Genomic DNA, 27,101 nt, shown 5'->3' with positions numbered 1-27,101 from the left:
TGCTCAGTGGGGTGCACAAGGGGGTGTCCATGGGGCGGGGGTACACAATGGAGGCAGCGCTGCTGCAGCGCGAGTGAGCGCGCAGTGATTGCGGCGGGGGTATAGCTCAGTGGTAGAGCATTTGACTGCAGATCAAGAGGTCCCCGGTTCAAATCCGGGTGCCCCCTCTTTTTGCTATCTGGGGGGGCTCCTTTTCCCCGTCCCCTTTATTTGCCCCCCAGCACCCACCTCAACCAGGTGTGTGTGGGGGGATCGCCTCCTGCTGCCCGCAGCCTCGGGTGGCCCCAGCGGGGGGGTCGCTTCCCCTTGCAGGAAGACGGAGCCAATTCGGTAGCGACCCCCACAGTGCCCGCCCCCACACCCTCCCCCCCAAGGATCCCCCATCCCCGGACCCCCACCTTGGGACCCCCCCACCCCGCGGCACTCGGGACCCCCATTTTGGACCCCCCCCACACCCGCAGTAGGGACGGGGCTGTGGGACCCCCTGCTGCGCTGCTGCCCCCCCCCCCCCCCCAAGGGAGGGGATGGAGACGGGGCCGGGGGGGGGGGGGGGTCCGCAGCCGTGCTCGGACCGGGGCCGGGTTCCCCCCTCCGGGATCCCCGCTCCGCTCCTTGGATCCCGTCCCCGCTCCGGGGCTCCCCAACCCCGGAACCCCCCCCTCACACCCCGGGATCCCCCCCATGCCCCCTCCAGCCCCGCCCCCAGCCCCACCCCCGGCCCCACCCCCTGCTTCCCCCCCCCCCCCCCCCCGCTCCTCTCCCGCTCCGCTCCGGGTGCGCGGCTCCCGCGGGTCCCGGTTGATGGCGGGGCGCTGACACCCCCCCCACCCCCCCCACACCCCCCCCCAGCAGCGCCGGCCCGAGGGGGGGCCCCGCCGCCCCCCAGCACCATGCGCTGGGGGGGCCTGATCCTGCTCTGCCTGCTCCGCGCGGCGCTGGGCGCAGGTAGGGGGCTGCGGAGGGGGCGAGGGACCCGAGGGGGGGTGCAGCGATGGGGCTGGGGGGGGGGGGGGGCTGTAGCCCCACTGGTGGGGACCCCCCCCCCCTCGTGGCTGTGGGTGCAGATTTGGGGGGGGACAACACTGGAGCCTCTGTGGGGTCCCCCTGAGCCCCCAGCATCGGCAAAGGCTGGGTCCCCCTCAGTGCTCCCATGGGGAGCCCCCAGCACTGAGCGCCCTTTCCCTACCCGGGGGCCATCCCGGGGGCTGCCGGCTGCCCCCCCACCCCTTGCCTCAGTTTCCCCTCCCAGAGGAGCTGGGGATAGAACCCAGCCCCATGGGATGGCTCCGAGCTCCTCAGGCAGCAAGGAGCTCCCTATGGGGAAAAGGGGGGGGACCCTGTCCCAGGGGTGATGGAGCAGCCCCCCCCGGGTGTCCTGGCTCCATCGGGAGCAGCAGGGAAGCGCCATGGATCTCTGCAGGTCTGGTCCCAAATGGCTTGTTCACATCCATCCCCCCCCCCCCCAATTCCATGTTTTCCATCTCCCTGGGGCTGGAGCCGGGCAGGGGGGGACACAAAGGAGGTGTTTCTTTAGGACATGGATGCTCCGGGTCCGGAGACCCCATTGCAGCCCGGGTTTGGGGATGGGTGGCCCTGGACCACGGCCACTGGTGCTGGTGGTTGAAGCTGCATCTTCCCCAGCTCCAGCCCCCCTCGTGTGGGTGTGAATGAGCTGTGGGGTGTCCTTACACCACCCCCCCCCCACGGCAGCTGTCCTCCCACGGCCATGGGTGTCCATCACCCATCCCTGCACCCATCCCTCACCCAGGGAGCCCTTCCCTTTGCCTCCATCATTGCAGCGATGGGGGGCTGAGACCCCCCCAAACTCGTGTCACCCAAGCAGAAGCTGCCTTGCTGTGGGGGGAGGGTGTTGATCCCATTGTGGGACCCTGATAACCCATCCCTGTGCTCCCACCCCCCCCCCCCGTCCTCCAGGACACCCCCCTGGGAGCCCAGCGATGGGTGAAGGCCCAGGGAGCGAGGGGACCCACATCAGCCAGGACCTGGTGGGGGGCAGCTTGGCCATCGACACGCTGCCTGCCAATGAAACACGGATCGTGGTGAGTGCCCCCCCCCAGCGGGATCCACCCTTGGGAAGAGGGAATCTGGTCCCCCCCCCAAGGCAGGATCCAGCCTGACCGCTGGGAGCTATTTCCAGGCTGGGCAGGGAGATGTTGGCTTGGATCTAATGCATGGGGCTGGATCCAGGAGGGTAATTAGAGCCCAGTGAGGAGGTGCCCTGGGCATCACCCCGAGCCCTGTGGTCATCCCTTCCCACCCCGAGGAGCTGGAGATGCTCCACTTGCCACATGTGCAGGGGGATGCTGCCATGGGGCTCGAGGGGTGCTGGAAGCTGATGGGTTTGGGATGCAGGAGCTTGCGCTGCTGCAGCGGCCCCTCCTGGGATATCAGCCCTGGCTCCCCCATCCCAGCCCTGCCTAATTACCCGCCCTCAATTAGCTCCTGGTTATTTGTGTCCCTCGAAACCGAGGGGGTTTGCCTGGCGCTGATCCCGATGGGATGGGCTCATGGGATCGCAGGGAACCGGGCTCTGGATGCGCGGCAGAGGTTGGCTCCTCATGGACTTGTCCTGGTGCTTTTGCCACTCATGGATTCAATGGGATTGGTGCCTCCGTGGCCTGGTGTGGAGGGGAGAAAGGGCTGGGGCTGGTCCTGGAGCCCCAGCTCGGGAGCAGCAGGGATGGAGAGGGGCCAGAAACCAGCAAAGTCGCTGATGTGGAAGCGTTTAAAGGCAAAACCCAAGCAGCCCAAACCCAGCAACGGAGCCGCAGGGTGGGAGCGATGGGACACTTGGAGCCTCTGCATCAGGGCCATGGGCCAGCTCAGGGGCATTGCTGCATCTCGCTGCGTCCGGCCCATGGAAGGAGGGTGGCAGCCCAGAGGGGCTTCCCAAAGTATTCCAGGTTTGGAATGTTGGCATGATGAAGGACGAAGGGGGATGTGCTACCGGGCATCCCCAAGTCCTGCCCAAAGCACTGCCCCACTCACTGGTGTGTCCAGACCCTCTCCTCTCTCCATTCCTGCTGTATCCAAAGCAAGGTGATGGATGAGGACACCCAAGTGAGTCAGCTCCTCCGCAATCCCAGCCCTTGACTCTTTGGAATACATTGGGAAGGCCTGGGAGCAGGAAGGGGCTGTAATTGCTCTCTTGGGAATAACACAGGGCTTTACTGCCTCATTTTTACCCACTGAATCCTGGGCCGATGGGCCATTCCCTGCCTCTGGCACGGCCCCACATGGGGAACAGGTCCCTAGGGAGAGATGCTGGGGTCTGGCTGGGGATGTGCATCCTCCAGCAGGTCCCTGGCTGGTTGGAGACGGCTCTTGCTGCATGCTCCATGCTCTGGATTGCTTGGGAAGGGGGTCTGGGATCCTGGGAATAGCGAGGAGGGGTCTGACCGCTCACATGGAGCCGTGTCCCATCCCACGCTGCGGGGATGCAGCCCCGTGTCCCCATGCTCAGCCCCTCGCTCCCGCTCTGCTGCTCTCCCTTTCCTCTGGGTTTCCCCATCCTCACTTGTTGGCTTCACTTCCCGTATGTAATTCCCAGCCCTGGCTCGGGAGCAGGATGTTTTCATCCCGGGAAGGCTGCATCTGCTCCACTGAGGTCTCTCTGAGTCACGGCTCCCTCCTGCCAACCGGCCCCTGCTCTCAGCTGTCCCATGGTGTTCTCTGCACCTTCTCCTCCTGCTCAGAGCCCTTCGCAGGCTTCACACGGGGCTTTGGGTGCCGGTTGGTGGCTGAGATGGGGTCCCTGAGCCCTGCCTGGGGGTCTCCATGGAGCCAGCCGGGTACCACCGTTCCTTGTCGCCGCAGGAGGACAACCACAGCTACTACGTGTCGCGGGTCTACGGGCCGAGCGATGCTCGTCTGAGGGGGCTGTGGGTCGACTTGGCCACGGCCAACAGGAGCCAAGTGAAGATCCACGGGATCCTCTCCAACACGCACCGACAGGCATCGGTGAGCCCCGACCCATCCCATTGCACCCCAGCCCACATCCTGGGGGACGGGCTTTCACCCCATCTCCCTCCCATAGAGAATCGTCCTCTCCTTCGACTTCCCTTTCTATGGCCACCTCCTGCGGCAGGTCACGATAGCGACGGGTGGTGAGTTGGGATGGGGTGGGGTCAATGGGATGGGGTGGGATGCGATGGGGTCAATGGGATGGGGTGGGATGCGATGGGGTCAATGGGATGGGGTGGGATATGATGGGGTGAATGGGATGGGGTGGGATGTGATGGGGTCAATGGGATGGGGTGGGATGCAATGGGGTCAATGGGATGGGGTGGGATGTGATGGGGTCAATGGGATGGGGTGGGATGCGATGGGGTCAATGGGATGGGGTGGGATGCGATGGGGTCAATGGGATGGGGTGGGATATGATGGGGTGAATGGGATGGGGTGGGATGTGATGGGGTCAATGGGATGGGGTGGGATGTGATGGGGTCAGTGGGATGGGGTGGGATGCGATGGGGTCAATGGGATGGGGTGGGATGTGATGGGGTCAGTGGGATGGGGTGGGATGCGATGGGGTCAATGGGATGGGGTGTAATGCAGTGGGGTCAATGGAATGGGGTGGTGTGCAATGGGGTCAATGGGATGGGGTGGGATGCAATGGGGTCAATGGGATGGGGTGGGATGCGATGGAGTCAATAGGATGGGGTGAGATGTGATGGGGTCAATGGAATGGGGTGGGATGCGATGGGGTCAATGGGATGGGGTGGTATGCAATGGGGTCAATGGGATGGGGTGGGGTGCAATGGGGTCAGTGGAATGGGGTGGGATGCAATGGGGTCAATGGGATGGGGTGGGATGCAATGGGGTCAATGGAATGGGGTGGGATGCAATGGGGTCAATGTAATGGGGTGGGATGCGATGGGTTGCCCATGTTCCATTGTCATTCCCATAGTGCGAGGATGTGGCTCTGAGGCTGGCTCCAGCCTTACACAATCAATAGGGCTGGAAGGAACCACTGGAGATCATCCAGTCCAACCCTGAGCCCTTGAGAGCCCTTTGAGCTCTCTCCCTGCACCCCAAGTGTAACCCCAGCCCTGCTGCTGGTACCAGCAGATGCGGGGATGCAGGGGAGATGCTGCAGGAGGCAGGGCAGGGAGGTGGGGGTCAGAGGAGGGAAGGAAGGAGGGGACGGGCGCTCTTCACCCTCCTCTGCTTGCTCAGGCTTCATCTTCATGGGGGACGTCATCCACCGGATGCTCACGGCCACGCAGTACGTGGCTCCCCTCATGGCCAACTTCAACCCCAGCTTCTCCCGCAATTCCACCGTCCAGTACATGGATAACGGTGAGTCCGGCTCCGGCCACCCGGAGCGGCTGCCGGAGCATCCCGGCTTCCTGCTCCGTCCTCACGGAACGGGAGCAAGCAGAGGGGAAGGGGTTGATGCGCTCTGGTGTCTCCTGCAGGGACGGCGTTCGTGGTGCAGTGGGACAAGGTCTATCTTCAGGGGAAGGAGGAGATGGGGAGCTTCACCTTCCAGGCAGCGCTGCACAGCACCGGCAGGATCGTCTTTGGGTACAAGGAGGTGAGAGGTGCTTCTGCTGGGGAAGGCACAGCAGGAGGGGCCCTGTTGTAACCATCTACACACCGGGGCTGGGCATTCCCGGTGCCACCAAAGCACCAGAGACATCTGCAGCAGCACAGGGAGCAGGGTCCATCACGTCCATCACGTCCATCACCTCCATCATGTCCATCACCTCCATCACGTCCATCACCTCCATCACGTCCATCACGTCCGTCACCTCCATCATGTCCATCACGTCCATCACGTCCATCACGTCCATCACCCCCATCACCTCCATCACGTCCATCACGTCCATCACCTCCATCACGTCCACACGTCCATCACGTCCATCACGTCCATCACCTCCATCACCTCCATCACGTCCATCACGTCCCTCACCTACATCACGTCCCTCACCTCCCTCACGTCCATCACGTCCATCACATCCATCACGTCCATCACGTCCACACGTCCATCACGTCCATCACCTCCATCACCTCCATCACGTCCACACGTCCATCACGTCCATCACGTCCATCACCTCCATCACCTCCATCACGTCCACACGTCCATCACGTCCATCACATCCATCACCCCCATCACCTCCATCACCTCCATCACCTCCATCATCTCCATCACGTCCATCACGTCCACCACGTCCACCACGTCCATCACGTCCATCACGTCCATCACCTCCATCACGTCCACACGTCCATCACGTCCATCACGTCCATCACCTCCATCACATCCACACGTCCATCACGTCCATCACATCCATCACCCTCATCACGTCCATCACGTCCATCACGTCCATCACGTCCATCACGTCCATCAACTCCATCACGTCCATCACGTCCATCACGTCCACCACGTCCATCACCTCCATCACGTCCATCACCTCCACCACGTCCATCACGTCCATCACCCCCATCACCTCCATCACCTCCATCACTTCCATCATCTCCATCACATCCATCACGTCCATCACATCCATCACGTCCATCACCCCCATCACCCCCATCACGTCCATCACGTCCATCACATCCATCACGTCCATCACCCCCATCACCCCCATCACCCCCATCACGTCCATCACCCCCATCACCCCCATCACGTCCATCACCCCCATCACCTCCATCACGTCCTCTCTCCCTGGCTGCAGGTCCCCGTGCCGGTCCTGCAGATCAGTGCCACCCAGCACCCCGTGAAAGCTGGCCTCTCCGATGCCTTCATGGTCCTCAACCCATCTCCTGATGTGCCTGGTGGGTCACTGGGCTGGGGGAACCGGGGGAGATTGGGGCAGGGAAGCAGTGGATCCCGCAGGGATGCCGCAGTTCCCCTGGGATCACAGCTGGGGAAGGAGACATGGGATGTCCTCCCCTTGGGGCACTTCAGGAGGATGCACTGCTTGGCTTCATGGTGCGGAGCAAGGAGTGTGAGGAGATGTGTGGGGCTCGGCTGCATGGACACCCCTCATGTCCCACATCCCCTGGTGCATCGCTCTTTGAAGTCCATCTCTCTTTGGGGTCCATCTCTCTTTGGGGTCCATCTCTCTTTGGGTCCATCTCTCTTTGGGGTCCATTTCTCTTTGGGTCCATCTCTCTTTGGGGTCCATTTCTCTTTGGGTCCATTTCTCTTTGGGGTCCATTTCTCTTTGGGTCCATTTCTCTTTGGGGTCCATCTCTCTTTGGGTCCATTTCTCTTTAGGTCCATCTCTCTTTGGGGTCCATCTCTCTTTGGGTCCATTTCTCTTTGGAGTCCATCAGTATTTGGGTCCATCTCTCCATGGCCAAGACCACTGTGGCCCATTAGCACTGTCAGCTTTGGCCAGGTGCTGCAGGCAAGAGGGCTTCATGCACGTGCTTATTCCACACGTGAGCTGCAGGCATGGGCTGAGCTCCCCAAAGAGGCTCTTCCAGCCCCAGCCTCCTGCTGCTGTCGCTTTCCCCTGCTATTTATGGAGCTCCACGTGCTCCTCATTCATCACCCCCTTACAGCAGTGAACCTCAGCCGGGATGGATGTGCCTCCATCCCCGTGGCTTGTGGTACCTCCTGCCTGCCCTAAGGGGTGAGGGGAGAAGAAGTGCAAGAACTGGGGTCAAAACCAGCTCCTGAGGTGAAGAAACGAGGCTTGAAGGGAAGGAGAGGAGGGGCCAATGCTCTGTCCTGCTCATCCCTTGGGCTCTTTTCATTCCCCTCCCATGGAAGCGTGATGCCAGAGCAGCATCTTGGCTGGTGTCACCACGTGAATCCAGATCAGGGAGAAGAGGAACGTGGGAGACCATTCCAGGCCCAGGATGATGGGGAAAGAGAAGGAAACGGGGAAGGAGGAGGCTGTGGGGAAGCGGCTGCAGCAGGGGTTGGTTCACAGCCCCATGAGTCACTGAGGAGAAATGTGTTTGTTTAGAGCGATGCTGGCCTGGACCACGGCCACCTCTGCTCAGGGACAGGGGCACAGCGAGCTCCAAGCTCCTCCCAGCAAACAGGGATGGGGAGCTCTGTGTCCCGACATCCCTCTGCCCCGCAGCGCATCCTGCATCGCTCCCTGGTTGGAAATGCCCCTGCTCATTGCAGACGGGATGGAGGATGAAGGTCGCTTCCAACCCAAACTGTTCCGTGATTCCCTGCAGCCTCCATGCACTCTCCTCTCCCACAGGAACAACCCCAAGACCTGGGGCCACCTTTGCTTTCCAACTGGGAGGCAGCAGCAGCAGGGGACCCCCCTTTGCAGGATGGAGAAGGGTGCTGAGGGGGGGTTCGTGCCCCATCTATAGCCGAGGCTCCGTGTTTCAGAGTCCCGCCGCCGGACCATCTACGAGTACCATCGCGTGGAGCTGGACACCAGCAAGATCAGCAACCTGTCAGCTGTGGAGTTCACCCCCCTGCCCAGTGAGTCAGGCACGCTTGGGGACCGCAGCGATGGGGCAATGGGGCCCTGGGGATGCTTGGGGACCACAGTGATGGGACAGCGGGGCCCTGGGGATGCTTGGGGACCACAGTGATGGGGCAACGGGGCCCTGGAGATGCTTGGGGACCACAGCGATGGGGCAACGGGGCCCTGGAGATGCTTGGGGACCACAGTGATGGGGCAACGGGACCCTAGGAACACCTGGGGACCTCAGTGATGGGGCAGTGGGGCCCTGGGGATGCTTGGGGACTGCAGTGATGGGGCAATGGGGCCCTGGGAACACTTGGGGACCGCAGTGATGGGGCAGTGGGGCCCTGGGGATGCTTGGGTACCACAGTGATGGGGCAATGGGGCCCTGGGGATGCTTGGGGACCACAGTGATGGGGCAACGGGGCCCTGGGGATGCTTGGGTACCACAGTGATGGGGCAACGGGACCCTAGGAACACTTGGGGACTGCAGTGATGGGGCAATGGGGCCCTGGGAACACTTGGGGACCGCAGTGATGGGGCAATGGGGCCCTGGGAACACTTGGGGACCGCAGTGATGGGGCAATGGGGCCCTGGGAACACTTGGGGACCGCAGTGATGGGGCAATGGGGCCCTGGGAACACTTGGGGACCGCAGCGATGGGACGATGCGGCTGGGGTGGTGCCCTGAAGGGTGTTCTCCTCCCATGGTTTCACCCATCAGCTACAGCAGCCTCCTGTGTGGAGCCAAGGGCTGGAGGAGGCAGGTTCAGTGGGTACCGGGGTTGTGTGGCTGTCACCCACCAAGCGATGGCTGGGAGCTATGGAGGGAGGGTGAGCATCAACCAGGGTCGCCCACTTATCCTGAAGGTCTCTGAGTGGCTGTCACTGAACAGAGAATGGTTTGGGCTGGAAAGGACCTTAAGATCATCCAGTTCCAACCCCTGCCATCTCGTGCCTACAGCCCTGTTTGGGTTGATCTCCATATCCCATGTGTGTGCCGGGCTGCCTGCTCCGGAGCCACGATGGGAGCCTGGGATGCAGCAAAGCCCAGCGGGCATGGGAAAAGCTGGGAAAGGAGGGGTCTGAAGGCAATTTCCCTTCCCTACTGCTCAGCACTCCTCAGCTAAGCGATGAGAGCCGTGGTGCCAAGCACCATGGTCCCAGGCCACGCTCCATGCCACTGCCAGCACCATGCCTCATGTGGGGTTGATGGCTCTTGCTGCTCATCAATGGATCCCCTTTCACCCTAGGCCTTTAGTTCCTTCTTCCCTGCTCTTCCCAGCTGCCCATCCTGCAGACCTCCTTCCCTTTGCTCCACAAGCTGCAGCTCATCCCGCTGGACACCGGTTCACTTCAGGTCTGCCTATGAGCAGTTCTGGATGCCTCCACACACAGATGGAATATCTCGGGATGCAGCCCCATTTCTAGTGCTGGGATCCAAGGACACGTGCGAGTCGTCACGAAGCCCATGGATACAGAGCAGGGAGGGAATGTGTCCGGAGATCCCGGGGTTATGGATGGGAACGGCCTCCCTAGGGCATTGGGTGACAGTGTCAGCAGCAGCAGGGTCACCGCAGAGCACATCATAAATAAGCACCCAGCAATAACCCTATTTCTTCTCCTTAAACCCTGCTCTTTCGTCTTCCCCAGCAGGCAGGGATGCTGAGAGCAGCATCTCCAGAGGAGCCACAGGACTGGGGGGAGCTGGAGGCCTCTTCTTCTCCTGGGGGCTTCATGTTTAGGCTCATTCGGGGCAGGAGGGCAGGTGTGGGGCATGGAAACCATCGGTTTCTGTGGCTTTTCGTGACAGACCACCTTTTCCAGCCAGGGTTGGACTCTCCAAGCAGGTCAGCCTCTGCAGATGGAGGTATTCTTGCAGAGCTACGTACTATGGACACAGCAACAGAGGGTTAAACTGTCTGTATCGCTCCCTTCCTTCTGCTCAACACCCTGTGTGCAATAGAAGTGCTGTAAGTCCCAGATGTGATTTACCTCCCAGCTAAACAGGATGGGAAGAGGTTTGCAGATGGACTGGGAGCTCATCCTGCTAGAGAGGTGTCTGCAGGCCCATAGCAGAGAGGCTGGGTTAGAGACTCACCTGCTGATGCTTTGGGTCTGCCCACAGCACCAGCACACAGTGGATGCTCCTGTGCAGATGCTGCTGTGTCACTGGATGGTGCCCGTGCAGATGCTGCTGGGTCACTGGATGGTGCAGATGCTGCTGGGTCACTGGATGGTGCCCGTGCAGATGCTGCTGTGTCACTGGATGGTGCCCGTGTAGATGCTGCTGGGTCACTGGATGGTGCCCGTGCAGATGCTGCTGTGTCACTGGATGGTGCCCGTGCAGATGCTGCTGGGTCACTGGATGGTGCCCGTTCAGATGCTGCTGTGTCACTGGATGGTGCCCGTGCAGATGCTGCTGTGTCACTGGATGGTGCCTGTGCAGATGCTGCTGTGTCACTGGATGGTGCCCGTGCAGATGCTGCTGGGTCACTGTGTCTCCTCTCTCTTTTACAGCCTGTCTCCAGCATCAGAGCTGTGAAATGTGTGTGAGCTCGGAGCTGACCTTCAACTGCAGCTGGTGCCACGTCCTGCAGAGGTACCAGCGATGGGTTTCCTCCCCACCTCTTCTCTTGCTCACGTTCCTATAGCTGGGAGTGCAAGCACAGCTCCGGGTTTGGCTCATGGGCTTTTATTACTCTTTTCCTTTCTCTGGTGCTTTCTGGGGCTGCTCTCAGGCTCACAGCCCAGGTGATGCTGTGAGCTGGTCTCCAGTTACAAGCCATTGAAAGGAGACATTTCCCAACCCTGGGGCTTTCGGTCCTGCCGTCTCAGTGCAGCAGCTGGAACAAGCTGGGACCAGAAGCAAGATTCACATTTCTGATGTGAATCAGCAAGTTTAAATGGGAGGAAACTTGTCCTGCTTTAGGCTGTGATTTGAGCCTGAAGTGCAGGGCAGGGAGGCTGGGATGTGCTCCAGCCTCAGGTAGGTCACAGAGAGGGGGATGCTTCCCGTGTTCTCCCTGTTGGGGATGAGACATAGCAAGGGGAGGGCTATTGCTGCTGGTTTAGGGGTGCACAGAGGATGCAGGGATGAGGCTGGCCCTGCCATGCAGCATCCCTGCTCCGTGCTCTCCTTCAGCGTGATGGGGAGCAGGAGTTTAATGAGATTCTGCTGAAATCTGTATTTGGAGCTCGTGGCAGGGGAGGGGACCCAGTAACACAGATCCTCACAGGCAGCACAGGATCAACCAGGGAGGCTCAGAGGCTGGGCCCCTTCCCCAGCCACCTCCTGCAAGGGCAGTGTGGTTCAGTGTGGTTCCCCCCTGCTGTAGCCCTTCAGATCAGAGAAGGGGATGCTCTTGCAGCTGAGATGTGTGAAAGCAGATGTGGCTTTTGTAGCAAAACCAAACCTGGGGTTGGTCAGTGGCTCAGTCTGGGTCTTGTTTGGGCCGAAACCTCAGGGTTCCAGAGCTTTGCTATCCTGCTTATTCCAAAGTCATGGTGTTTGCAAACCCCAGCTTCCAAAACCGAAGTCACTGTTGCTCATGTTTCATAGAATCCCAGCCTGGTTTGGGTTGGAAAGGACCTTAAAGCTCATCCAGCTCCAACCCCTGCCACGGGCAGGGACCCCTTCCACTGGAGCAGCTTGCTCCAAGCCCCTGTGTCCAACCTGGCCTTGAACACTGCCAGGGATGGGGCAGCCACAGCTTCTCTGGGCACCCTGTGCCAGCGCCTCAGCACCCTCACAGGGAAGAGCTTCTGCCTAAGAGCTCATCTCAGTCTCCCCTCGGGCAGGTTAAAGCCATTCCCCTTGGCCTGTCCCTACAGGCCCTTGTCCAAAGCCCCTCTCCAGATGCTTGCCTGTGCTGGCTAAAGGCCACGCTTCCCACAGCCGTAACTGCGTGTTGGCAGCTCCATCCCGAGGAGCTGAGGTTACACACGGCCAGGACACATGGCGAGCTGGAGCAAGCCTGCTGCTCTCTTGCTGGCTTTCAACCAGGTTGGCTTTGCAAAGCCAACATGATCTTTCCCAATGGGAAATGGGTCGGGTGGCTTCCAGGGAGTGAATGCAGTGATTTAACCCCAGCGTTAACCCCGTACCTCACCTCTGGACAGTGGGGTTTGTGCTTTTGCTTTTGCTGAGCCCATAACTGTCACCGGAACAGCACCTTAAGCAAAGATCCCAGCGACTCAGCAGGACCTGGAGTGGGGTTTTTGTGGTTTCTCCTCCTTTTCGTGCTTGGTCGTTGGGTAAATCAGTGCTTGCGTGAGCTCTGAACCCCTGATTCACGGCTTGGTGTCCCCAGAGACCTCCCAAAGGTCAGAGTGCTCCTCCATTCCCTCTCTTTCTGTAGGGATTTCTCGAGCTGGTGTTTTCCTGAGCTCATTTATAATTCCTTTAATGTGTTTTTCCTGTGCAGATGGTGCTGGAAAAACCCCACAAAACCCTCGTGGAGATCACGGCAGGGTCCAGGGAATGGAAAGCCCAAGTCAGGCCATATATTTTTCCCAGTTCTCTGCTTCTCTGTTCCCCTTGGAGAAGCGGTGCTGACCCTTTTCCTCCTCCATGAAGAGGAACATTGGGGTCCTTCCAGCGCAGCTGTATTAGGAGATACAACATCCCCATGTCAACCTGTATCTCCTCTTTCCAGCCCTCTGTTATTTGTCTGAACACCCATCAGGGCAGCATTTGGGACTCTTGGGCGGCTTGGGAATCCCTACCAGTGCCCCCCCAGCAGGCAAAGGAGCTTTAACATTGCCGTGTCCCTCGAATTCCTCTGGCCCAGGTTAATTCTGCTCTTGCCCACAGATGTTCCAGTGGCTTTGACCGATACCGTGAGGAGTGGCTCTCCTATGGCTGCGGGCAGAAGGTGAGGCTGGGGCAAGAGTCACTTTTAGGTCCTCTGCTAGGGATGATGCTGATCTGCAGCAAAACCAATGGCCACATCCCCTAAAAGTCACACTCGGCTCCACTTAACCCACACCTGGAATAGGCTGAGCATCCCTTTAGATACCCCTTTCCCGTTAGAGCAGGACCACCGATCCACTTGGGTGTCTGTATGGGAACGGGTAAAAGCTGGTCCATCTCACACAGGGTTTGCTTTGCTGCTGTCTTGCTTCCCTGGTGCTGGGTATTCAGCAGAGGTGCAGAGACCTCCTTAAGTTACCAAGTGGTGCAGTCGGAGTGCTCTGGGATGTGTTTTTCTTCACCTTCTGAAGCATGACTCTTACTCACTCTCGAGCATGAAGGAATTAATCCTTGTGACTTTCTTTGCTCTCCAATTATCTCCACGCTGGATGAACCAGTTTCTTTGTCTCGGAAAGATCAGCTCTAAGGAAACATCTGGTTCTGCTTTGGGTTGCTTTTCTTTCTTTCTCCTCCCTCTGAAAACCCAGCTTTGTTCCCTCTTAACCGAGAGGCTTGAGTGAGGGGAAAGGGGGTCACAGGACCTATGTAAGGTCACCCAGTGATGCAAGAAGGTCAGACCTTGGCCTGCTTAACCAGTTCCCAACCTTTTCCTCCTCTAACCCCTAGGTCAGCCCCCTCCATACTTCTGGACCACATCCTCTGCTTCCACTCCAGTGTTGGAAGCCCTCGGGCTCGGTAGTCCCAAGCCTGGGAAGCGGAGTCCGGTGCCCACTGATGCTCCTGCTGGAGGAGAGCAAGGGCAAAAGTGGCTCCTGTCTGTTTCCTTCCCAGGCTGAGGAGAAGACCTGTGAGGATTTAGCAGCCGGTGAGCACTACTCAGCACCTCCTGAGAGCTCTTCCTCCCCGCTGGATGAGGACATCACCACCTCCACGTCCTCGCTCTTCATTGACAGCCTCACTACAGAAGGTAGGGACCAGCACGTGGGTACCGCCTCCCTGATGCTTACCCCACTCCAGAGCCCATTCTTATCCAGTTAAATCCAAGAGCAAGCAGGTTTTGAAGCACAAGGGTTGGGGAGAGTACAGGAGGCAATGGGAAGGAGAAGGTGAGAGGGGTGATGTGGCAAAGGAGGAGAGGAAACCCATCTGTGGGGAGAGTCTTACAGTTGCATTGCAGCTGGTTTGGGTGTTCAAGAATGTCCACAAGCAGCTGGTACCTGGTGGGGAGAACCCCAGCATCATAGCAGGGGTTAATACAGTATATAGGGCTCCTGCTTTTAATGTGCTTGGTCTTAGCTGGTGGCTCAGGGCTGCCAGGACAATCAGAGTGGCAATAACACAGGGTTGTGATTGCCCTCTGCTTGGGAATGGTGTTGATTCCAGCGCAAGGAAAGCTCCACACAAGGCCCTGAGTGTCCCTCGAGACACCCATGGTCTAAAGCTTGATAATCCTATTAACACAGGGCTGGCTCCTCGGATCCTAGCGGCAGGTATCGCTTCCATTTGCCTGCTTAATAGTCCCTAAAGCAAACTGCTAATTAGAATGAATAGAAAGGAGCACTCCTAATTGTCCTTCAGCAATGGGAAGGAGCTGGGTGGGTGAACGGAGCCCGTGCTGACAGAGCTGACTTTGAAAGGAGCAATTAAAGGGAAGGGGGGAGCACGACACCAGGGCTGAGATGATTTCCCAACTCATCGCCGGTTCTTGGAAGAAGAACAAGAGGCTTTTCTGGGACAGAGCCAGGCATGGAGCTCATTTGTGCTCTTGGAAGCAAACACTCATCCAGCTGCATCAGGCAGCGAGCTTCATCTGGAGACGCACCGCCAAGGAAGCAGAGAGGACGAGGATGGAGCCACCCCATGCATCCTCCTCCCCATCTCGCTGGAGCCGCTCATGGGGGTGTTTGTGGATGGGCCATGTGTCAGCGTGGAAGCCAAGCAGTGAGATTCCAGCTGGACACGTGAGGGTGCTGATGTGGAGCCCGTCAAGATGCGATGCCTTGTGTGAGATATCCCAGTTCTTCCAGAATGAGATTGAAAATGGGATTGGATTTTGGGCCTCCACGGAAGACATCTATAATGTAACACCATCCCATTGATTTAGTCGGGCTGTATGGGCACCATGACTGAGAACTTGCTATAAAGAAGCCTTAATTTTCCTGTGAGGGTGCTGAGGCGCTGGCACAGGGTGCCCAGAGAAGCTGTGGCTGCCCCATCCCTGGCAGTGTTCAAGGCCAGGTTGGACACAGGGGCTTGGAGCAAGCTGCTCCAGTGGAAGGGGTCCCTGGAACTGGAGGAGCTTTAAGGTCCCTTCCAACCCAAACCAGGCTGGGATCCTGTATTAGCAACTCATTGCTGCAAACACCATAGTGGGAGCGGGTGGGAAGCTGCAGAACGTCCTCGGTGCCTCCTAACTTTATTTGCCTGTGTTTTGTTCTTTCAGATGACACGAAGCTCACTCAGTACGCAGGCAGTGAAGGTAAGGCCTTCATCCTCCCCCTGCCTGCTCCCAGGCGTTCCAAGTGAAATCAAATCCACCGGGAGCTGCAGGGTGGAAAGGGTGGGCAGCTGGAGCGGAGAGGATGGAGTCAAGATAAGGCTCCTCTTGTCCTTACCCTGATTAGTACCATGGCAGAGAGTGGAAAGTGAGAGTCAGGCCAAATCTCTTTTACCCTGCTGCTGTTTGTCTGCTTCTCCCGCTTAGTCCTGCTGTGCAAACGAAGATGATGAGTTTTCTCTTTCCACGTAATTCCCTTTCCCTGCAGTTTTTGCACAGACAAAGTCCTTTTTCCTTTTGAATTTCTTCAGCTGTGCCAAAGAGCAGCGTAAAGTCCAAATATGAAGTGTCCTTCAGCCCAGCTCTGCCTTTTTCATCCCTGTTCCAATGAATCCTTTCTCACTCAAAGTCTGTTCATCGGCCCCAAGGGCAGGGAACCAAACTGTTGCCCTAAGGCTCTGACTTATTCCAGAGTATGGGAAGGATCTGAGCCCTCTTCACCCGATGTCAGGTTTGCAAGCACTGTGGTCTGTGCAAACCCCGAGCCCATTCCGCTCACCTGGAAGCAGCTTAGGGAAGTTAAACTGGGCGCAGGATGGGCTCCTTTGCAGGCACGGGGCCCTTGGAATGCTTCAGCTTCCCAGTTGCAGCCAAACTGCTCCCCAAATGGTGGCAATGGCACTGTTCAGAAGTGCCACCTCCATCCTCTTTTGTATATTCATAGCTGAGGACCGAGGGCAAGGGAGGCACAGCTCAGCATATGGCTAATGGCTTTCCAGCAGAGTGAGCAGCCAATCTATAAAGCATACGGATTGGAGATGGGGTTCTGCATGGTGCTGGTTTAATCTGCCTTCAAACCAGCCCCCTGTATCCTCTGGAAGGGATGCTGGAGCCCGGACAGCCCTTTGGTGCCTCCTCCCCTCTCGTTGAGCCAGGCAGGAGCTGGTTGAGGTGCTCAGTCTTACGTGCAGAGCTCTGAAAGCTCTTCCCTTGCCTTTCCCTTCCTTTTTCCCCCGAGGTCCCGGCACAGTTCCAGACTGAAGTGACCCCTTTCTTGCAGGGCTGGGAAGCAGCCTTCCTTCCAAGCAAGCCAGCGCCCCGATCCACACCGGCACCATCGTGGGGATCGTCCTGGCCGTGCTGCTCATCGCAGTCATCATCCTCGCTGGCATTTACATCAACAGCCACCCCACGTCCACCGCTGCCCTCTTCTTCATTGAGGTGAGTGCAGAACCTGATCCCTCGCCTGGTTCCCTCTGCTATCACCCCAAATCCCAACCTTCTACAGGAGAGCAAAGAGGAGCGTTGATGGAGTCCAGACTGGGTTTCTTTTCGTGGTCCTACAGTCAGAGCTAATCTCCCAACCTCCAGCTGATGATGTTTTAAACTTAGGCTCTCCCCTCCCACACGGTGTTATTTTGCTCCCTTTCACATGCTCTCTTTCACACATTGCCTTTTCTTTTCCCCCATGTGACGTTCCCCTCTTCCACCTGCTTGCAGGAGCCGTCGACACGCAGTCGGAGGGCTCGCTTGGAGCCACGACATGCTTGAGCTCGCTGCCTTTTGAGTCACCCAGCTGGATTCTGGGGACTAAAATTGTCAGGTTTTACTGCTAGGTGGCACGCCATCAGCTACTGTGTAAGTGGTGGTGTGAAGGCTCTAAAGAGAAGGTTTTAATTCACACAATGATGGGGGTCCAACCGTCTCCATCTGCTGTTTAAAGCCAGAAGACCGCTTGCTGCAGGATCCCAAGGCAGGCAGAAGTGGGCTGAATCCTGGCGTAGGAGCTGCTGCGGAGGGAGTGAGCAACACTGAACCCTCAGCCTTTCCTTATCGCTCCCTGGCTTTTTCCTTGAGCACTTGGCTTTGCTCCATGTGCCCTGTTTGCAAGGGAATTGAGCTACGTGGCCTCTACCAGTCTAGCAGCACTTGGCAGTGTTGGATGCATTCACCTGCACCCGGCTGGGATGGGGCAATGCAGTCATCCCTGCTCTGCTGATAGAGGACACACAAAGCTGGCTTGTGTGGGGTGGCCGTGCTCGGCTGCCACCCCTGGCACAGCGCATCCTTGTTCTGAGGCTGATGCGAGGTTTCACTTCAAGCTTCCATTTCCTGCCCCATTTTAACCTTAGCAGTGGGTCAGCTCAGCGAGATGGATGTGTTGGGATGAACGGGGTTAAGCACGAAGGTATTTGTTAGCATTTATTACTTCCACAAAGACCGTTCTTGTTTCAGGACCAAGACTCCAACTTCCCTGCGGGCTTGGCGTGAAGGGCTCTGCCATAGCTTCTGATGGCTCTTTGTTTCTGTCCCCAGCGAAGGCCACATCACTGGCCTGCCATGAAGTTCCGAAATCACAGCAACCACGCAACGTACTCCGAGGTGGAACCAGCCAGCCAGGAGAAGGAGGGCTTTGTGGAAGCAGAACAGTGCTGAGCGTTTCTTCCCCCCCCTGCACCTCAAACCTCCCATGTCTCAAGTGTTGGAGTCTTCTGTTATCCTATTGCAAAGTCTTTCCCCTCTTGGAAAAGAAAGAGCGAGTAGAGGCAAAAAAAGACCCAATGGAGCATTTGAAGAGTGAGGCGGGGTGATGTGGGGCTGGATTTACCTGGATTCCTCACGGGATAGCAGAGCCTGCAGGGATGGCAGTTGGCTGTGGACATTGGACTGGCTGTAGCCCTGGATGCGGGGTGGAAAGAAGTGCACTCAGCTCTTCAGCTCACAGTGGGGTTTAGGGTTTGTGGCTGGGTTTTTCCCCGCTGTGTTGGCTGACCTCTTCCCTCCTCCACCGGGAGCCTTACAGGGGCAGCAAAGGGGGAAGAAATCTTGTTATGGGCAAAACATGGGGTTGCCTCAAGCAGGAAGCTTTTGGGGACAGCAAACCCGATGCTTTTTGCTGCCTGCACTCAGGAAAGCTGGGCTGATTCGCTCATCTCCATGGAGAGGCTGGAGAGGTGCTGGTGGTGGCCCAGGAGAGGTTAAGGCTGGCTCCCAGGGCTCACCAACCCTCTCCCATCTTCATCCCTTTCTCCTCTCTCCTATCTCCATCCTTGTCTCTTCTCTCAAATCTCCATTCCTGTCTCTTGTCTCCCATCTCCATCCCTTTCTCTTCTCCCCCATCTCCATCCCTTTCTCCTCTCTCCCCTCTCCATCCTTTTCTCTTCTCTCCCATCTCCACCCCTTTCTCTTCTTTTCTCTCCCATCTCCATCCCTTTGTCTTCTCCTCTCTCCCCTCTCCATCCCTTTCTCTTCTCCCCCATCTCCATCCCTTTCTCCTCTCTCCCCTCTCCATCCTTTTCTCTTCTCTCCCATCTCCACCCCTTTCTCTTCTTTTCTCTCCCATCTCCATCCCTTTGTCTTCTCCTCTCTCCCCTCTCCATCCCTTTCTCCTCTCTCCCCTCTCCATCCCTTTCTCCTCTCTCCCATCTCCATCCCTTTCTCCTCTCTCCCATCTCCATCCCTTTCTCCTCTCTCCCATCTCCATCCCATTCTCCTCTCTCCCATCTCCATCCCATTCTCCTCTCTCCCATCTCCATCCCTTTCTCTTCTCTCCGGTCTCCATCCCTTTCTCTTCTCTCCCATCTCCATCCCTTTCTCCTCTCCCCCCTCCTTTTGTGGCAGGCAACATTTAGCTTTGTCTTTGCAGCTGAGAAGCCTGCAGCCTTCAACTCCCTGCCTTCCCCTCCTTTCAAAGCAACAGCTTCTACCCCTTGCCTGGGAGAAAGAGAAACCTGCTCTGTCTTAACAGCAAAACCCTGCAGAGGACTCCCCTTCAGGATGTTTGTGAGCCAATGGCTCTGAAGCACTTTCTGGCATCTCATTAGTTTGCTATTTCCCTAATGATAACCCTTGCCCTAAAGCAGACAGTGTGATTGCAGACAGCTTGGATTCCTTCAGAACACACCCTGGAGCTGTGGCCACTAATCCGGCAGGAACAGAGTGGGATGTGGTGGAGGAGGATGGGGACAGCGCACGAGTGAAACAGAGTCCTCCCACAGGCTCAGTCCTGCAGGGAATCCAAACGCCTCCGTGGGCACGGCACAGAAATAAGGAGTGAAGGCACACGCTGGTGGCTTCACCCCATCGAATATCCTGGGTTCAGAGCCTTCTGGAGGCAGTGGATTGCTTCTACTGGTTTATTTTGCCTGCCATAGGTCCCTGGTCTGGGTTTGTGCACAGAATGATTCCAGCCTCTGACCCTAGCGAAGGGCTCAGACACGAGACCTCTCAGGGTTTCCTACTCCTTCTGTGCCATCGAATTCCACACTAAGGCTATACTAAGACTAAAGGTTATACATACTCCCCCCTGCTTCCACAGACAGAGCTTGGGCTCTAAACTGAGGAAAGCTCCTGTTAAAAACAAAGGAGGCCAAAGTCCAGTGGAAGGTAAAAGTTTCCTCCCCCCAACAAAGGTGTTGGGTGTATGGGGCCTTTTCCCCCTTTTTTAATTCATTTTCTCTTGATCCTCATTTATTTATTCTGATAATCATGGGTTTGGTGCAAATTTCCTCCCCTGCCTGGTCCAGCTGCCATTGGTGGGGGATGCTGCCAAAGGCAGGGGCTGTCTAGTTTGTGTTTTCCTTCTCATCTGCTGACTCCTATAGCCATTCAAGACAAATAGGGATGCTTTGTGGCATTTACACCCAGATTCTACTATCTCCTACATAGCCACTAGGGAGATATGGCTCATCTTATGGCATAAAGGCACCAAGATGCTCTAACTGGCTAAGTCAGAGTCGTGCCGAGTTGTACTAGCCCAGACAAAGTCCCTCTTTAGACATAGTTTGAAGAGAAACTTTATGCCCAAATGAAGCTTTCAGCTGGAAGGTTGCCTTTCCCCCTGTATCCTTGGAGGAGAAAGAATTCAAAGGGATGCTTTCATCTAGTTTATGTCCAGGATCTGATCTCCTTTGAAATGATTTTGAGCTGGTAAGGAATTTGCTCTGGATTTAACTCTTTTCAAATAATGGCCTTGGTTTGCTTATTTTTCTGACCATGCACACATAGGAACAGGAAGATTTGGGGTACTCCTCCTCATCCACAAGCCCTGGAAATGCTGGGTAATATCCAAGGGTTCTGAAATGCTGGGAATTTGAAAGAAAACAGACTTTAAATAATGTATAAAGCTGTGTAAACCACTGGGGCATTACTGCAGCCAGGGTCTTGGAAGGATTCAGAAGAGGATCAGGTGCTCAGGTGGAGAACAACAACATCCAAGTGCCTTGCACAGCAATGGCTGAGATATGGGAAACACCTGCATTGAGGGGAGAGGCCAAGTTCTGAGTGCCTGGAGGGAAAAAGACCGTTTCAAATGGTTCTTTTTCCTTTAAGGAAAGAAAGAAACCAAAGCAGGCTGTTCTGCAGCCATGCACCAGATGTTTGCTGTCTCTTCCACTGAAGAAGATAGTTCAGGGTACTGTCAAGTAGAGCATTAACAGCTCCAATTCATCATCTCTAAGATCTTGGGGTAGAGTAGATAGAGACGTTTCTGCCCATAGTCGTGCTCTGAGCTGAAGGTTTGGAGCCAACCAGCATCTCTCAGTGCCCAGCCTGGAGAAGCAAGGCGCTTACATTCTGTGTCTCAAGGAGGGTAACATATTCTGTCCTGCCTTTTGATGTGAGGTCTAACTCTGGGCACTTGAAGTTCACATCTGGGAGAGTGGAAGAGAAGAGGTTGTCTCTTAAATTCAGGAAACCCCAATGGTAACGTTGCCAATGCCTAGAAGAAAGAGAAAAATGCCTTTGCCATCAAGAGGTGCTCCTCTAAGGTTGAAGAGAAGAGGCTGGCTGCAAGTACAATGCTGGCTGCACCAAGTCAAAAGCATCAGGATCAATATCCCTGTCCTGCCTGTCAAACTCTGACTTCAAGATGCTGGTTAATCTTGCTAGTCTGGAGTGCTGGAGCAAGAACAGGATGATGGGGACTACAACATAAAAAGAGTTGGATTTTGCTTTGAATCTTGGGGCTTCTCTAGCCACATCCTGGGGTTTCCCTCTGGGTTGGGTTTGGGCTTGCTTCAGCCTGCGTAACATATGTGTGCATATCGACCTAAGTTAGAGCTCTCATACGGGCTGCTGGCTGTGCTCAGCCCAGTGCTCAGCTGGTTAAAGATGCAAACCACAACCAAGTGCTGTGGCTCCTCGTTTGTCTCTCCAAGCACCCTGCAAGTGCTGAGTGTGTCATTGGGCATAAGGCAGAAAATGCCATCAAGAAGCTGCCCCTTGGCCACTCAGCAAGTGGGCAAACACAGCACAGGGCTTGTCAGAGACCAGCGTGAGGTGGGGTCTGCTCCTATGGAAGGGAGGCTAAACACCCCCACCCCCCCATTTTTGACATCAGTGGGAGCAGGACCCTGATCAAAACATATTCCCTTAATAACTAAAGGCCTATTTTCCACATACTTGAATTTACAGCACAGCTGGACTATTTCGAGGGACTAAAGGCACTTTAACTGTCTTTTAATGCAAGGTATTTACTATGGAGTAGCTGCATGGAATACAATCTTATTATTAAACAAGAAAAATCTCCCTTTTGGACTGCTTTGTTTTCAAAATAAACCATGCAAAAGATGACTGCTCTGGTTATGTGAACTTCTAGGAGTGATTTTCCTCTTGTATTCTCTTAATGGATGCTATGAGAACACAAAGGGTTTTGAAGACGTCCTCTGCTGCCTGAGCAGTAAGACATCATTATCAGGAGGTGTTCCCAGGACATAGCTGGGATAAAAACGAGTGTAATTGGGGTTTGAATCAAGGCTATAATTTGCTTGGCCTGGTTTTGACAGTAGTTAAAACCCTGAAGCACTTTCAGGGTCATTACCTGGAAGCTCTGGGGAGCACCTCTGTGTTTGGGCTTCCTTTGCTACTGTACATGAAAAGTGTGAACAAATTAGCACGATGCAGTGATGAAAGGAGATGATGAACTGTAGGGAATGGCTTTTGTGCCATCGATAGATTGATTTCTGTGGGAGCTTTGACAGCACTGCTCCTGTGTGTTACACCCAGAGTAGCTGCTAAGGGCACAGCCAGAACAAGGACTTACCCATATTCCATGCTCTTCCTCTGCAAACTGCTGTGTCACGTAGAAATAGCCAAGCTGGCACCAAAACTGGAGCAGTTGGGTCCTGCTTCACACCCCCTACAAGAGAAAAGATCATTAGAGACACACTGAGAGAGGATGATGTGCACAGGGGACAGAGCTGTCATAAAAGCAGCTCCTGGTATCCCAGCTGCTTGGCTGTGATGTGTGAACAGGAACACACCATGTTGCACCTGGGGCTGTTTCCACTCCCCAGCCTGGGGCTGTTCCATAGCATCTATAGCTCCCATTCTTGGCCTTGATGCTCCTCGAGGAGCTAAATCCTTCCTTTTCGAAGCAGAACTTTGTCCCTGCTGGCTACAACTGTGCTGCAGTAGTGGAAAAAGGGGCAATGTATCTGCTTCTTCCCATTTCCCCATTGACCTTCCCAAGCCCCTCACACCCTGCCCATCCCCTCTTCCCCAGAATTCTTTTCCAGGCTGGAAACAACCACAATAGGGACAGCTAAGAGTTAATTCCAGCCTCAGAACAGAATTCAACTACCCCAATGCCTTGTTCTATTTTTTTCCAGCAGAAAAGTAGCAGATACATAATTAGGAACTGTATATATATATTCCATTTATATATATATACACATACATATATAAGCAAATACCCTATAATATATAAATAAGCAGAAATATAAATAGCCAGCTCTCAGCAAACAGGTTTCATCCCAAATGGTTTTCAAACCCTCTTCCAGAAACAGGGGAAAGGGGGAAATACCTGATCCATTACACAAATGAACACGGGTTTGTGCCCTGGCCAGGTAACCTCAGCTCCAACAGGATGCAGACCCGGAGTGGAGAGCATGGTGAACAAGCAGGGAGCAGATTGCTCTACAAAAGGGCCCGTGGGTGGTGGAATAAAACCTCAAATAGATGCACAGCTTTGAAGCTGCATTTGACAAGGGCTGGGGAATGAAGCTTTGGTCGCAATTGGGAGCAGGGAATGAGGGCTCCTCAACTCCTCACTTGGTTGTATATTAAATGTCTTTGTGTTGCTTCCCTTGGGAAGGAAGGATGGGAATAACTTCCTTTGTCACAAACAAATTGTAAATGGGCTGGGATTTGTGAGATACTTACAGAGGCTTGGGGGGAAAGGGGTGTTCAGTGCAGGCTGGAATCACTTGCTAAGGTGACTGCAAGTATCAGGCACATCCATCCCAGGAGCTGGTGGTTTCCATCTCTTACACACACTAAAATGACTTTGAAGTCTTAGGCAGAAGCTCTTCTTCCCTGTGAGGGTGCTGAGGCGCTGGCACAGGGTGCCCAGAGAAGCTGTGGCTGCCCCATCCCTGGCAGTGCTCAAGGCCAGGTTGGACACAGGGGCTTGGAGCAAGCTGCTCTATGGAAGGGGTCCCTGCCCGTGGCAGAGGATTAGAACTGAATGACCTTAAGGTCCCTTCAACACAAAGCACTCTGTGAGTCTATGGTTTAATGACATGCTCACACACAGCACATTTACCTCCGAGCCTCCTATGGGGTTTAGGTGCCCAACAGGCTCATGCCCACTGCCGCTGTTTCTGTCCCCAGCAGGAGCAGAGCACCAGAGACAGAGCTGGTATTTTTACCGGTTACATCATGATGCTCACACGTTTGGTGTAGGCAGGGCAAGGATAAATTAGGTACACAAGGCAAAGCCCCTCCTGCATAGAATAAGCCGTTAGCGCTCCAACAGAACCATCACCCGAGTTTAGAGCAACTCAATTGTATATTTCCCTTATTAGCTTTCATCCTGTCAGCTCAAACCAGTTTACAAACAGCGACGAGATTAGAGCCTCAAATGGGAGAAGAAATCAACCGTGACTCATTCAACCAATTTAAACCAAACAGGAGATAATACTTTTACCCCGGAATGCAATTAAACTGCAGAACGCAGTGGTGCTGCTGTGGTCCTTCATTATGCCCATCACTATGGAGTTAAATGTAGGTCCATCACTGCACATTAAACATGTTTGGATGTGAGTTTGGACACAGGAAACCCTTAAACCGCTGTCAGGCTCCAGAAAGCTGTAGCAGAATGTTCCATACGTGCCCCATTTTATTATATTCTTTCCCCAAGCAGTGGGGGAACCACTGGAAACATTGGTCCGGGCATAAATGAACACGTCTGAAATCCTTTATCCCGGCATTCCTGGAATGCAACTCTCTTGTGATGGAACAGAGGCACAGACCAGGAAACAGGGGTGGGGATGAGGAGGAGGAGTGAAGGGTTAACAGAGGCACAACCCAGCTGCAGGAAGGGGTAGTCGGCAGGGATACTGCTGGCTGTCTCCCACACGGCAAAAGGAAGAGGGATACTGCAAGGCTTTAGGCTGTACGTAGCTGGTGCTGCCCCGCTGTCTGCTCAGGCTGTGATGATGCCTTGGAGGCACGTTTGTCTAATTCACCTCCTCAGCAAAAATCCTGCCATCGGGGTTCCATCATCGTAATTCCCACTCTCGACGCCGTTCCTTTAAGCAGCATTATCATTTATCATTAACACCAAATGATGCCGTACCATTCCTCATTCGGTTTGGCGTGACCTTTGCTTCGTTGCTATTCCAGTTTCGCTAAGGAAAGCTCTTCCTCCAATGAAGTTCCAACCCAAACAGTCTTTGAGGGGGAGAAAACCCTACAGGGAGCAGTCCTTTAATCGAGCTGCAGCCCTCTGCTGCCATCGTATGGGAAGTGCCTTGGGAGCAGCAGGAAAACCTCTCCCGAGGGTTTCACTCACTTATCCCCGACAGAAGCAGTTATTTATAGGTAGCTACCTCGGAGGCAGGGTTTGTAAAAGGAAATCGTTATTTTAAACGAGCTTTTTAGTGAATACCAACTGCTCGCTGCCCTACACAAAGCACGGCGGCTTGCCACGGTGTTCGCATCGCAGCACCACGGGCCAACGCTGCTTCACAGCACAAGCATCCTCCCTGCTGCACAGCGATTCCCAACTGCTTGGTGCACGCAGCACAGCCTCTGCTAACTGATGTTGTGCCATGGGTTTAATTTACAACGCTATAGCTTTGTCCCAAGACATACAGGAGACCTTAGAGCAGCTCCAGTGCCTAAAGGGGATACAGGAAGCCTGTAGGGACAGGACAAGGGGAATGGCTTTAACCTGCCAGAGGGGAGATTGAGACGGCAGGGGTTGGAAATGGATGAGCTTTAAGGTCCCTTCAACCCAAACCGATCTGGGATTCATTCCATGATTCCATAGGCGTCCTAAAACCCGTAACCTGCAGAGATGCTCCTGGTGGTACCCATGTGCCCACACACAAACCCCACTGCACTTCAGAGCCCGTCACCAACCACTCACCCCGGTGGGAGGCCCGCGGACACCGAACCGCCGCAGGGAGCCCGCTCACCCCACAAGGAGCCCGCTCGCCCCACAAGGAGCCCGCTCACCCTACAAGGAGCCCGCTCACCCCACAAGGAGCCCGCTCGCCCCACAAGGAGCCGAGGCCAGCCTCGAACCCGCAGCCCCACCAGTACCACCCCCCCCCGCCGCTGCTGCTGACATGGCGGCCCAAAGGCGTTAATTATTCACGAGGGGGGCGTGGCCACGCCGCGCTCTCCGGCTGCGGATTGGTGGGGACCTCATTAATTATTCATCAGGAGGCCGAGGCGCTCCCTGGCCTCCCACCCCGCTTTGAAAGCGGCAGCGGGCGGAAAGGCGGGAAAGTCATCCTTACAAACTAATTAGCATGAAATTAAGTCATTAATGGGTTATTAAAGCACGGTAATGGCGCAGCCCCGCAGCAGCACCCCTCGGCTGCCCCCCGGGCACCGCAGCCCTCCCGCCCCTCCCATTGACAAGCTGCATTGGTTTATGCCAGTGTTGGCAAGCACGTCTGCCCCACAGTAACCCACACAGACCCACTTCAGCCCCCGAGGGAGCGATGGGTGGCTGAAATCATGCTTTAAATGATTGATAATAATAATAATATAATAATAATAACAATAATAATACTCTTTTCCTCTCCCCCCCCCCCCCTCACCCCACACCCCTGTGGCTCCCCTCAGACGCAGGCGCCCCGGCCCTGGGGGGCTGTTGAGGACAGGGCTCATCCCTGAGGTAAAACATGGCTCCTATGGTGCTCTTTGTAAGCAAGCATCAACTTGAGACCTTCTTTAGTGCCTGGGGGAGGTTTGGGGGTGCAGGTCCCCCTTTTTTGGGGGGGGGGGGGGGCTGTGAGGGGGGGTGGAGGGGAGCGCGGCCTAGCTGGTTCTTCGGCCTAATGGTGTGTCATGGCCTG

General features: G+C 55.8%; 2 protein-coding genes and 1 non-coding gene across 4 annotated transcripts in view; 2 read left to right on the top strand and 1 right to left on the bottom strand.

Moving 5' to 3' along the window:
* The window catches only part of PPP1R1B (protein phosphatase 1 regulatory inhibitor subunit 1B), a 155,452-nt gene extending 153,418 nt beyond the window's left edge, over positions 1 to 2,034 (bottom strand). For both annotated transcript variants that reach the window (XM_062629822.1, XM_062629824.1), the window contains exon 1: positions 2,031 to 2,034. The gene's annotated coding sequence lies outside the window, so the exon portion shown is untranslated. The remainder of the gene's footprint in view (positions 1 to 2,030) is intronic.
* TRNAC-GCA (transfer RNA cysteine (anticodon GCA)) lies at positions 96 to 167 on the top strand. Its single transcript has one exon. It is a non-coding gene; the product is annotated as a tRNA-Cys (tRNA).
* On the top strand, positions 817 to 19,119 carry PLXDC1 (plexin domain containing 1). The gene is made up of 14 exons (XM_062629818.1): positions 817 to 945; positions 1,936 to 2,060; positions 3,838 to 3,981; positions 4,058 to 4,127; positions 5,200 to 5,322; positions 5,442 to 5,560; positions 6,702 to 6,801; positions 8,333 to 8,428; positions 10,934 to 11,015; positions 13,230 to 13,290; positions 14,121 to 14,256; positions 15,733 to 15,768; positions 16,847 to 17,007; positions 18,103 to 19,119. The coding sequence occupies exons 1-14, from the start codon at positions 891 to 893 to the stop codon at positions 18,220 to 18,222; spliced, it is 1,428 nt and encodes a 475-aa protein (XP_062485802.1). The 5' UTR covers positions 817 to 890; the 3' UTR covers positions 18,223 to 19,119.
* The last annotated feature ends 7,982 nt before the right edge of the window (positions 19,120 to 27,101 follow it).

This window comes from Pezoporus occidentalis, unplaced genomic scaffold, assembly GCF_034315485.1.
Source record: "Pezoporus occidentalis ecotype Australia unplaced genomic scaffold, CSIRO_AGI_Poc_V1 ctg341, whole genome shotgun sequence".
Classification (NCBI taxonomy): Eukaryota; Metazoa; Chordata; class Aves; order Psittaciformes; family Psittacidae; genus Pezoporus; species Pezoporus occidentalis.
This window is presented reverse-complemented; position numbering and strand designations above follow the sequence as displayed.

Excerpts from the sequence above, each read along its gene's own strand:
- PLXDC1 (XM_062629818.1), top strand. The coding sequence starts at position 891 with ATGCGCTGGGGGGGCCTGATCCTGCTCTGCCTGCTCCGCGCGGCGCTG. Across the intron at positions 2,061-3,837 it reads CCAATGAAACACGGATCGTG|GAGGACAACCACAGCTACTA; the intron begins GTGAGTGCCCCC and ends TTGTCGCCGCAG. Across the intron at positions 14,257-15,732 it reads TGACAGCCTCACTACAGAAG|ATGACACGAAGCTCACTCAG; the intron begins GTAGGGACCAGC and ends TTGTTCTTTCAG.